The following is a 13,116-nucleotide window of genomic DNA, read 5'->3' as shown; positions in this document are numbered from 1 at the left end:
CGAATACAGGCCCGGCTGTATGTCGTAGGACTGAGGAGGATAGTTTGTGTTGGCTTCCGTAGCTGTTTGGAATAACAGCTGCACCTGGCCCTTTTAAAGAATGAAATCTTGACAATATTTGCAATGATTCTGTGGAATTTTCTGCTACAGCTGCGTGTGTTGTGGCGTGTATAATCGGGAGCTTAGCTTCTGAAGTGGAAGTTAAAGATGAAATCCTAGAGTCTGTAACTGCGTGACATACCATGAAATTTTTGACGTGTAATTCTCTTCTATTCTCGGGTAATGCTATTAGCGACCAGTGCAGGTGGATTATATAGAGATCGATCTCTTACGAGAGAAATCCTACCATTTTTACATAGGCAAAATTTTCACTGAAAATTGTTCGCATTTTAACAATATTTCGACTTTGACTTAAAAAAAAAAAAAAACAACAACCCAGGGATTTCAAAATATACAAATATGCCAATTAAGAAAACAGGGGGATCATTCAGCTATCAGGACATAATTTGCCAGATTTATTTGGAACTAGAATTTGGAAAGGAACTAGAATTCTTTTGAATTTTCTTAAAGAAATATTTTTCAGTTTAAATTTTTTTTTAAAAAAATCAATACTTTTTTCTACTCAGAATGACAATTCCTCATGTCTGGTTGCAGAATGATGAGCCTGCTTTGATCAGCTTAATAATAATATTACGAATAACGAATAGTATAAAATAACCTTGTTCCACTGATCCCTAGGTGGTAGCCCTTGGAGATGTACCTGATGGGACTGTAGTAACGGTCATGGCTGGAAATGATGAGAATTATTCTGCAGAGCTCAGAAATGCCTCCGCAGTCATGAAAAATCAAGTGGCAAGGTTTAATGACCTGAGATTTGTTGGGCGAAGTGGCAGAGGTAGGTAACTGTCACCGACGTAACTGTACGGTGCTTTGATTTTAAAGCAACTGCAAATCAGCGTGGAGATGTCTTTGTAGAAGTGGAATGGCCTCCTAAAGCGTGGGGAGGAGGGGAAATGATTGATAACTATGTGTAATTTCATGAGAGGCACCACAATTGCCAGCTTTTGAAATGAGTGATGCGGGACTTGATCATGCTTCCGATGAAGTCAATGGAGGTTTTGCCACTGCTTTCAGTGGAATCAGAGTTGGGCCCATTCAATTATTATTAGGGTCAGTAAATGCTGGATTCCACTGGTTTGCATTACAGCTATTCTTTTGGGCTTTACCTACATTTATGCACAAACGTCACAAGTGAAGAGGGAAAATAATCTATTTTTAACATACAAAGGTGTGGATTATTGTAACCTAAATCTGCTCTCTTTTGTCTCTCACTCTTTCACACTAAAATTGCACAAAAAGACACGTATCCATTTTTACAGACTGCAGGCCTGATGCAAAGCCCATTAAAATCTATGAAAAGATCCCCATTGGATTAATCCCTAAATGGATAGCAGCATAAAGGTCCAAATGTCTCTTCAGTACCACTTTAAACAGTCACTTATACTACATCTGTTCAGGATTTATAAGAAGGGAAGTAAATATTTTCAGTGACTGGACATCGTCAGCACAAGCTTATAACTATTACTAGCGTTTGTAGATGGAGAGATTGAAGTGTGACTAATACTATTCCCCTACCCGACCCTCACCCCTCAGAGAAAAAGAAGTTATGAGTAAAATATATCATTGACTATTATAATCCATTTACGGTCTTTCCAGGTTAAATGCTACACTTATTAGGAGACGAGTTAAACAAAAAAAGATTTGAAACTCTTTTGTGAGAAGAAATTCCAGAGTGAAGTATATACCTTGACATAGTGTCATATTCTAAAGGTGTGAGACTAAACTAATTTGTTAAATTGAATAGTTATAGAACATTAAAGCAAGACAAGTTCAAATTAGAAATAAGGCACAACTTTTTAACTGGGAGGGTGATTTACCATTGGAACAAACTACGAAGGGAAGTCTTCAGAGCAAGACTGCATAGAAGATATACTTTAGTCCAGCATGTTATTGGTCTTAATGCAGGACTAATGGGATATTCTATGGCCTGTGATATACAAAAGGTGAAACTAGATGATCTAATGATCCCTTCTGGTCTTAAAAAGCTATGACACGATAATTTAACCTTAAACGAATCATAATGCAGCAGACGTACAAGCCAACTTTTCAAAACAACCATCAATGAAATGACATTGTGCTATATCACTATCTACAGTTCTACTGTGAATCCCCTTATCTATACTGCAGGCCAGACAACTTTTGAAGGCAAGTATTATATCCCTTACCGTCATGCATTATTCATTACAGCCATATTTGACATCAAATTTTAAAATTTCATCATTGCAGATTTAAGCAGTTCGTTCATCTCAAAAAATTAAACCCAATATTTTAGTGGCAGTGTTTTCTCTAACTTTTCAAATGAATACATACAAATGTCAAAGATAGTTTGACTTCTTGGCATTAATTAAAACCAGTGATGTTAAAAATTATTTGCATGTAATAATTGTTTACTTGTTACTCTTTATGAAACCTGAATAGTTTACATTCTTTCAGACATTTCCGTTTTCCTGTTGGCTCCTTTTCCAAGTTGCAGATTTTCTTTAAAACTCTCCACTTAACTGGTTGCAGGTTGATGGATGGAAAATGTTTTTCTTTTATGAAAACAGCTTTCATTTCTGTAGTCAATTATTCTCTGAGGCACTCTCTTTTTTCCATCTTTCTTGCACAAATTTCCAACCCAAATGAGTAAATGGTGGCTAAAACTTGGTCTCTGTAACTTGAAGTTTTTAAAATAAAGGTTTGAGGACTTCAGTAGCTCAGCCAGAGGTTAGGGGCCTATTACAGGAGCGAGTGGGTGAGGTTCTGTGGCCTGGGATGTGCATGAGGTCAGACTGGAGGATACTTCTTGCCCTATGAATCTAACCCAATCTCAGCATGACTCTTGAATTCATTATTAACTTTCCTCCCCTGGGTCCCCATGTTCATGCTTGGAAACATCAGGAGTTCACTGTCTCTTGAAAGCACTTAGGTGTACAGTCTGTCTCCCAAATCATGGATGTGATCAAAGCCCATGAAAATCAGTGGAAAGACACCCATTGGCTTCAATGGACTTTGGATCAGGCCCCATGTGCACTTATGACTTAGGCCTATGTCAAGACTGGACCCTAACATGTTCATCTTGTGCTGAATAATGGGGACAATCCTGCTTTCCTTGAGCAGCAAGGAAGTCAATAGGAGTTTGGGGGGCAAGAATGCACAACCTGGGCCCAATGGTCCAAATTCTTCTCTCTTCAATCTAAAATAACTCAGCTGAGCTCAATGGAGTTACTTGGAATCTGCACTGGAATGTGTGTCTGTTTTCTAATTTATCTATACATCACTTATCTGTAGGTATGTGAAAGTACCTACGTACATGCTTAACTTTAAACATGCGGCTAAAATTGAGCACCATGCTTAAGCGCTTTCCTGAATAGCGAGGCTGAAAGCAGAATTTGGCCAAATATCTTTTTTAAAAAATTAGTGATAGAAATGATTTCTGTCAGGTTTCTGCTTTCTCTGTCACACATTGCTTCCTCCTGTTTGAGCTTTTAAATCTCTAAGAGGGCCAGATTCTGCACTTGTCTACACCAACAGAAATTTGGAATGTTGTACACGAGCCGAATTTGGGCCTCTGATTCAGCTATATATAGATGCATAAATTGTATGTGTAAAACCCGATTAGAATCTACTCCAAGATCTCATCATACTAGATTCTGGTATATTATTATTGTTATTAAGGTAACACTGATAGGCACCAACTGAGATTGGTGCCCCATTATTCCATGAGCTGCACAAACACATAGCAAGAAAAAGTCCCTGCCCCAAAGAGTTTACAATCATAGACGAGACAAAGAGTGGGGGGGAGAAGAAAAATATTTTTAGCCCCATTTTACAGATGGAGAACAGAGGTACAGAGAGATTGAATGACTTGCACAAAGATCCATTGAACATTATCTTGCTCTGGGAGCGGCCCCATTGAAATCAGTAGAACTCCTTATGGAGTAAGGTACTATTCAATGTGAGTAAGAGCGTTTGGAATCTGGCCCATAATTAGCAATTTGCCCAAAGTAGGAAGCTTGGGACTTGAACTGAGGCCTTCTTATGCAGTCAGACTGCCTAGAATGATTGATGTGCATAGTGGTGTGTTTGGGGAGGGAGATGGGTTGAAATTACTCAAGTTGTACTTGTTCTAGTCTGTCACCAAAGAAGGATGGCAATGAGTAAATTGATGCTGAGTAATAATAATAATAATAATAATTTGCACTGTATAATGCAATTAATCTGAGGATTGCTACTGTGCTTTAGAAACACTAAGCATCACATATTGTTATAAGAAGAATACAGGTTGCTCCCACTGAAGACAATGCCCCCAGTGAGGGAGGAAAGTGTTATTATGAACCCTGTGTTACAGAGGGTGAAACTGAAATTCAGAGAAGTCAAGTAATTTGCGTAAAATAGGCAGAGCAGGGAATAGAACCCAGGGTTTAAATCTCCTAAATGTCCAGGCTATGCATTAGACCAGACTGATAATCTGAACGTTATTGTTCATGTATTTGTGCTAAGATTTGTAACAAATAATGTACCGGAAGACTTTTTCCTCCTGTTCTGTTTGCGAATTGCACGCAAACAGACAGAAATTGTCTCTAATCGTATTGCCTATATTTGAATTTGCTCCATGAATAAATTCTGCTAATAATTCCTGATCTGTAAATTGTTTCACTGAGAGTATTTTGCTATGGGATGTTCTCACTGTGTTGGCTAGTTCTGATTGGATGCAAAGGTCACGTCACGTTATTTGTGTTTCCTAGCCTGCATAAATAGAACTCTTAAACATAGGATGTGAGTGCAAATACTTTGCATTTGATACTGAAATTTACTTTGGGGAAAATTCACCTCTATGCAGAAAGCCAGTACAAGGTATTTGCTCCATTTAAGTCCTAATCTGAGATCTTAAACTCTGTGCTGGCTCTCTGCATCAAGGTGAATGTCACCCTTTACATGAATATTCTCTAGTATCCACTTAAAATTAGCCATTTTCCATTATCCTGCAAGGAAATATTTTCAGTAGAACAGATGTTGGAACGTTAACCCACGGGGAGAGACTCCGTTTTTTTAAATTTCTATTTGATTTTAGATGAATAAATCATTTAATTATAACGTTTGTTTTTGTCACTGGTGTCTGGGGTGCATAAAGTTTTTGGATAGGGCATCCCTTTAAAATTATTGTAGACATCTAAAAAATGATATTGGAATGATTGTTTTTCTGTACAGTGTTTGCTCAGCTATAGTTCATGACAACCAGTGAAAACGTGAGTGTGTGTGTGTGTAATGAATGCACAAGGACCTAAGGGCAGTAGAATGGGATTTGTCCAGACGAGATATATGGTAGCAAAAATGCTTTGTGGCTGGTAGTCAAGGTGAAACAGCTACAAACTCATAACACAAGCAGTCCAGAGAGCTGGCAAGAGTAGTGTCCATTATAAGAATGGTTTTGTTAAATCCTGCATTCAGGCTAGACAGTGAGTCTGGTGATAATATCAATGAGCCAACACTGGTGCTGAGCATAGTCCAATCCAGAAGGGCAGCTGTGATCTAATGGTTAGGGCGTAGGGCCTGGAATCAGAACTCCTGGTTTTCTCTTCCAAGCTCTGAGAGAATATAGTCTAACAGTCAGAGAAGGCAGTCGGGAGGCAAGATTCTTGGAGACACATCTTCAGCTGGTGTCAGCTATGGCAGTTCCCACCTGCTGAGGATCTGTCCTTTGGGTTGTATTCTTGGTTGTAGAGAAGAGTATTGTCTAGTGGTTGGAATGATGGGGGAGGAGTTTGGAGACCTCATTTCTGTTCCTGGTTCTGCTGTTGTTGAATCACCCCGTGACCTTGGCCAAGTCATTTAGCTTCTCTGTGTCTCTGTTTCCCCCTCGGTAAAACAAGGATAAGGATAGCGCCCCCCTTGGCAAAGTTCTTTCAGAGCTCTGGGTGAAACAAAGTGTGTCTATATCAGTGTAAAATATTGCTACTGCATTATTAACAAAGACACAGATGCTCCTCGGGCCGTTTCACATTGTCCCTATCTAAAAATAAACGCTATTAACTTGAAAAATGTAATTTAACCCCTCATCCCTAAGACTGGTATTTTAAATCATTTTTCTGGCAGCTTGTCTCTTGATCTAGGTCCCTCACCCCAGTACAACTTAGTGCTGTACAGACAAGTAAGCAAATGAGTACGAACCCACAGTCTGAATAAGGCAGATCATCAGAGCCTCAAACCCTCATTGGTCTGCTTTTGGTTTTGCAAAACTGAAAGCAAGGGGATTGGTCTGGATCCTGTTTCCTTTTTATCTTTGCTCCCAAAGTTCGGGGCCGTTCAGATGCAGGGTTCAGCTCTTTCGGCCCCTGTCTCCAGATAATGAGGCGAAGAACGACAACAGAACAAAGAAGGGAGGGAGGGTGGGGAAGAACAGAAAACAAGAGGCAAGAGAGGTCTGCTCAGAGAAGGACGTTCGTGACAGTAAATTCAAAAAGAATCAGGGCTTCATCATGCAAATATTGACTACTGGGTGCAGTGCCAATGAAGTTAATAGAATTACACATGGTAGTAAGTACTACTCTTGGTAGTAAGTGTTTGCACAATCAGGTCTTTACTATCTATCTATCTATCTATCTATCTATCTATCCTTATCATCCAAATGTATGTATCTAGCATTTGAAAAATACTTTGTTTTTATGGGCCCAATTCTGGAACCCTGACTCATGCGGAGAAGTTTGCTCATGCCCTGAGCTCTTTCTGGGACCGGTGGCACGAACAATGGTTGCACAGTCGGGCCCTCGGTGCCCAGCCACTGGGGAGCAGAGAGCTCCAGGTCTGCGAGTAATGACGGGAAGTGAGCTGACAGCATTGGGTTTCGAGGATTGGATGTGCATGGGGAGGAGGAAATGCCCTGGCACATGGGAAGAAGGAAGCTGTTCTAGGTAGAGGGGGAAAATAATGTACAATGTTATAATGCACCAAAGAGGGCTCTGGCTTTGATTCTGAAATGGGCCCAGGTCTCTCAGTGGGAGGTTTGCCGTTGACTCCAGTGGGACCAAGGTCAATTTCTTGGTACCTGCCAGCAACAAAGGGAGCCTCGCAAATTTAAATATATGAATCCCTTAGTTTCATTTGTACAGCAGCATTTGCGGCTTCATGATCATTTCTGAAATCCGGGCCTAGGCTTTCCAGGCCTAAGACCGCACTCTGCTTACAGAAGAAATCAACCCAGGTGCATTGCCTCTCCTCTTTTTCTCTCTCCCCCTCTAGGAAAAAGCTTTACATTGACGATCACAGTGTTCACAAACCCCACACAAGTCGCTACCTATCACCGAGCCATTAAAGTGACTGTGGATGGACCCCGGGAGCCAAGAAGTAAGTTATGTATTTTATTTGGAAGTGGGTGAGTAGGAGTGTGTGTGTGGACCAGGCTGACATTACCGCGTATATGTGTGTGAAAGATGCTTCCTTGCCAGCGCACAGCCCAGTCAGGTGGTTACGGTGCAGGTTGGCACAAAGTGCTGGCCTTTTTATTGGTTAAAGTGCATGCCAGTGCTGGCATGTCATGAGAGCGCTCGTAAGAGAGGATGATTTGCAGCATGTGCAGGGTTTCTTTGAGATGGTGAATGCTGTAAGCACACGCTGACTATGTGTGTTGAAAGCTGCCTGTATACAACCCTGTGTATTTACCCAAGTAGCACTGTGAATATGATTGGTGGGATATGGTTTTACTGCTCCGTCCCTGATAGCCATCGGGATGCAGGCAAATGCTGTCGGCTTAAAAAATAACCACTGGCTCAAATCCTGAGCTGTCTCATTGCAGCCAATGGTGCCCACCGCCGCTTAGTAGTCGGACCCTAAGCAAGCCCATTTCTTTACGTGTTTTTTTGAGATTATTAAAACAGAAAGGGCTTTCTAAGTCCCGTTTCCTTTTCATGGTTCATTTTCTCTATGCATTTCTCTCCATCAGAGTCATGCAAAGCACTGAAGCCAGTTGCCCTCTTTCGTTCCCAGTCAGTTTCGCTTTCAGGTTCCCAGCACTGCAGCGTTTGGTTGGCATGTGCTGTCCGTTTGTTTCAAACTCTCCGCACTGCTCAGTCATGGAACCACCTTTGTTGCTTTTAGGTTTTGTTTTGATCAAATGTAAATTCTGGACAGAGCTGAGTTGAGGGCATCTCAAATTTGCCTGCCCCACATGACTTGAACCGAGCTGGTTTGGGCCTTCCTAGATTTGCATGGCTGCTCCGCTGGATTTGGGAGCACCGGGAAAGTCCTCTGCGTTAATCAGTTGGAAGAATTCTTCCAGCATTATTATTTATTTGTACTGCGGTAGCACCAAGGAGCCCCAGTCATGAACCATGTGTGCAGAGGTGATGCGTGTGTGTGTGTGTTTGGGGGTGTCATGTGGGGTCATGTGCTTCCCCACCCCCGATTTGTTAGTTGGCTTGTACTGAGCATGCTCACACAGACTGAGCATGCTTAGTAACATCGGCTGAAGCCACTGCCCTCACTCTGCCCTCCCCCCTCCCCCATGGGTTGTCTCTGGCTGAATAACGCTATATAGGAGCATAACCCCCTCCCCACCATTTACTTTGCATCACTTCTCGTATTTGCAGATCAAGCCCTTTCTTCTGCTCCTTAGCTCCCAGTTGCCACCTTTCTGCTTTCTGCCTGGCAATGAACTGGAATGCTTTGCCCAGACCTTACATTCCTTTATTGAGGATTACGCAGTGCTACCCTCCTGGACTATAAGGCAGAATTTGTTCTCTTTGGCTGTAGAGCTGTCAGTGTCAAGATTAAAGGGGAACATTTTGATCCTTCTAAATATGCTTTAGAAAATATTTTCTGTTGATGCTGTGGCCATATGTTCCTCTTAATGCCAGACCAGGATCAGAGCGTAACAAGCATCAGGGCTCTGTGTGAAATGGTTTGACTTGGTTTAGTTTTTGTATGCGTGTGGGCGGGAGCGTTGGTGGTGTTTTTAAAAAATTTTGGACAAGAGCACAGAGGTTTTGAATGTTGGGGCTGGCTTGATGTGGTAGTTATTGTTTGAAATGGTCAGAGGCCAGGGGATGCAATTTTTTTAAGCAACAATGGGGTTTTTCCCTATTACAGTAGTGCTCGAGCTGAAGTTGGGGTCCTGTTGTGTCTGGCGATGTACATACACATAGTAAGAAACAGCCCCGGCCTGAACAATTTGTAATATAAATAGACAAAAGATGGGAGAGGAGTTTGGATAAGGTCATCGTCAGGTTCAGAACCTAGGTCTTCTGACAATCCATTCCCTGTACCACGTTGCCTCTCTAACAAAAGCTTTCATAGTTCATATTTTTACAATTTGGTTTTCTTTGATTGACTTCTCCAATAATCAGCACTTGCCAACAATCAAACTGAATCATTTCCACTCTTCCTTTGAATTTCAATATGGAGAATTTACATTAAAGATTCTTAATGGTCTGAAGGTAACTGTGTGGTGTGTGGGCTAAGATTTCCTAACCGGCTGGGTTACTATGGGCTTCAGCCAGAAGCAACCTCTCTCCTTGGTTTGTTTGTGTGCGTACATTGCAGTTATTTTGCTGTAAAACTCATGGCTGGTTGTCATGCTCCTCCTCTATGGGAGGTCGTGTCTAGTGAGTAGAATCATGGTCGGGGACTCAGAAGACCCGAGTTCTATTCCTGGTTTTGATGCTGGGTGACCTTGGGCAAGTCACTTCACCTCTTTATGCCTCAGTTTCCCCCTCTATAGAATGAGGATAATGATATTGACCTCCTTTGTGAAGCAGTTTGAGATGTATTGATTAGAGCTTAGTATTCTTCTTCTTATTAATCCCCTGTTTCTGGCCATTAGCTGATCACTGCAAGGGTAGCAATGGTCTCCCCATACCCGCCCCATCTCCAGCATTATACAGTTGGCAGAAAGCTTTGTCTTTGTCTTTTGCAGCACCAGGCGTCGGCCAGTGGTGGAAGTGGGGTTACAGGGCTGGGAAGGCCATTGGGCCAGCCGGGTATGGAAAGAAAGCCATCTTTAGTACTAAAAGAATCAGCCATTTGTATCATCTTCCGCAATGGAGAGAGGTCCACATGCAGATGTTTTTGTAGGGTTTTCAACCAGAAATACACCCCAGCCCCTGTATACAACATCATCACCAGCCTGCAGGAATGGGTGTGGAGTACCTCTGAGGCCACGCATATAGGCTGGGACTGAGGTTTTGATTTTTTCTTCATCCCCAACCCCCAGGTCTTTTGAACATTGAGCTTTGTCCTGGGTTTTGGTCTCTGCACCTGTATCCTCAAGCATCTCTTTAAACTAGAGATGTGGTCAGATCCCAACCCCAGATCAGAACATCCCTGCATTTTAAGGAGAGGAATCTGCATCCAGGGGATTTCATGGGAAATTGTGAAAGTGTTTTTGTTCCAATTCGGAATGTAAACACGTTTTGAAATGTCAGAATTTTCAGCAGAACTGAAATTCCGTGTTTCAGCCAGCTCTAATAAGTACATATGCTCCTATGACAGGTTTCAGAGTAGCAGCTGTGTTAGTCTGTATTTGCAAAAAGAAAAGGAGTACTTGTGGCACCTTAGAGACTAACCAATTTATTTGAGCATAAGCTTTTGTGAGCTACAGCATCCGATGAAGTGAGCTGTAGCTCACGAAAGCTTGTGCTCAAATAAATTGGTTAGTCTCTAAGGTGCCACAAGTACTCCTTTTCTGTATGCTCCTATATCTACATTAGGTTAGACCAAAACCCAGGAGCCGCGGGTTGGGCTGGAAGTTGAAATCTAGCTTGTGGGGTGAATGTTGCAACGGAGGTATCTTCATCGGCTCTTTACCTGTTTAAATCCCGTAAGAACAAAAGAGTCAGGGCGATGTATTCAAGTCATCAAGGCTCTCATTTTCAGAGGGACCTTTATCTGGTCCCTAATTTTGCACAAATGGCAGGCACAAATAACAAGAGAATGTAGTAACTGATCTAATGAGATGCAGCCAGGAAGTTGGATTGGGCAAATCTCTCATTTGCACCTGCAGTTTTCCCCACCAATCAGTCCTGTGTGCAAAAGTGTGTGCGGGAAATGTGATGGGGTGGGTTTTGAAAAAGAGGCCATTCAACGAACGTGATGGGAGCTTTTGCAGCATGTACCCTCCCTCAGCATGCCAGATCATGTGCTGTTTGCAACGGGAAAGAGTTACTCTGAAATTCTGAGGTTGTTTTCTTTTTCATTTATTACTTTTATTACTGCGCTAAAATTGGTTGTGGGTTAGATCTGGAAATAACATTTCTTAAGCTGACACCTGAAGTTCTAAACAAATTGCACTTCAAATGCCAAGTGTTGACATGCTTGTTCAAACAGGAAGTAATAAAATATTTGAACTTCCTGTGGAATTTCCTTTTTTGTTTTTTTCTTTGCAAGCTCTTTATTTAGAGAGAGCCCAAACGTCGGTAAACTGCAGCTCTTGTGCAGAACTTTAAATATCCACAGCAGCTAGCAACCCACGGGAGGCAGAAAACTGAAAAATCAATAGTCTGAAGCTGTTTAGTAACATCAAATTCAACCCTGGAGTAAATTGGTACATCTACTATTGACAGTCCTGTTCACTGTACCTGCTTAAATCGGTGCTGAATTTGGCCCATAATATTGTTCTTAAACCAATCACTTTGAAACCTTGCAGGGACTGGGCGTTGATAGTGATGGTAATGGTATAAAAACCTAGAGAGATGTTAAGATTAGATAGCGGGAGAGGCAGTGAATTGTTTAATTTACCCTGCAAAACATAATGCCGAAATATGAAAGCGGCCGTTACCCTGAATTTTGCAAGCGCGTGTCTGAAATGTACCAGGGCAGTTCCTCATTCTTCATGTGCCATTCATGGCACTGTTAGGTGGCCTGTAAACTATTTCAGGCTGGGGAAAATGTCGCCATCTCGCAACCTGGTGTCACAACATGCATTTTTTGCATCGTGTGATCACATTGTGTCATGAAGAATCATGACTGGGCAGAAAAAACGTCCCGTTTAGATTTTTTTTTTTTTTTCAGTTGAAAATTCTATTCTTAGGGAAACTCCTTCCTCCTGGTATGAGTTAGACGACCCATGTGTCATTGACTTTTTTGTTTGTGTTTGTTTGGGAGCAGCTGAGACGTTTGACATTTTTTTACTTTTGTAAAATGTCATCAGAATTGCCAACCGCCACCCAAACACTCCAAGTGGGGAGGGGCGGGTCACATTAAGAACAGTTCACACCGCAGCAGGAGGCTGGAGCAAACTCCCCCCAAAAGCCACTAGCTGATCCCACTTCTGAGCAACCAAAACCCTCCCTCCTCACCTGGCACAGCTCCCTTCAGCATCCACTGCCAGCCCCACAGATGTTAAACATCTGTAGGTTAGCTCTTCTCCAAGAGGCAAGCAAAGTTGCTTCCTTGGGGCCGGGTACATGCAAGGGCCTTGTGAATGAATACTTGATTTTCCCTTTGGGGATATGGAGATGATTAAGCCCCGCCCCCTTTCCTTATTGTCTTATAGTGTGAGCCACTGGCCTTCAGAGTGGATTCAGCAATGTGAGGGTACCCCCTAATCCCACTTCACCCGAGCCATGAGTCATCGGCCTGAAGCATAGGCCATAGGTGGAGCTTTACATACAATGGGTGCTCATGCTGTCACCTGTGTAACCCACTTCAATTCACCAGGGTTACATGGCTATAACTGAAGGTAGAAAAGGGGCCCACATCTAATCCTCACAGCCTGCCCTTTGTGGTAGATGAGTACCATCACCCCCCTTTTAGGGGGGCAGAAACTGAAAACCAGCTTCCCGCTCTTAGTTATGCATGCTCAACCCCAACTGACTTCAGTGGGCATGCACATGTGTCACCAAGCTTGGCCTGGTGACGTTAAGTGATTTGCTCAAGGTCACACAGGAAGTCGGTTTCAGAGCAGGATTAGCGTCTAGGTGCTTTAGTCTCCCAGTTGCCTGTCCACTAGCCTCCACTGTTCTTGAGAACTCTGCCCCTGAGCTATAAGAGTTGGTGCAGGCTTTCCACAGCACGATGGTTGGT

General features: G+C 42.4%; 1 protein-coding gene across 1 annotated transcript in view; it reads left to right on the top strand.

The window, feature by feature from the left end:
* RUNX3 (RUNX family transcription factor 3) overlaps positions 1-13,116 on the top strand; it is a 118,093-nt gene that overhangs the window by 57,668 nt on the left and 47,309 nt on the right. Inside the window, exons 4-5 of the mRNA XM_077838052.1 lie at positions 739-895; positions 7,339-7,443. Of these exons, the coding sequence (XP_077694178.1) occupies positions 739-895; positions 7,339-7,443 (262 nt within the window). The remainder of the gene's footprint in view (positions 1-738; positions 896-7,338; positions 7,444-13,116) is intronic.

The sequence above is a fragment of the Eretmochelys imbricata genome, chromosome 19 (genome assembly GCF_965152235.1).
Source record: "Eretmochelys imbricata isolate rEreImb1 chromosome 19, rEreImb1.hap1, whole genome shotgun sequence".
Lineage (NCBI taxonomy): Eukaryota > Metazoa > Chordata > Testudines > Cheloniidae > Eretmochelys > Eretmochelys imbricata.
The sequence above is the reverse complement of the archived record's forward strand: the minus strand, read 5'-3'. Positions and strand labels throughout refer to the sequence as shown.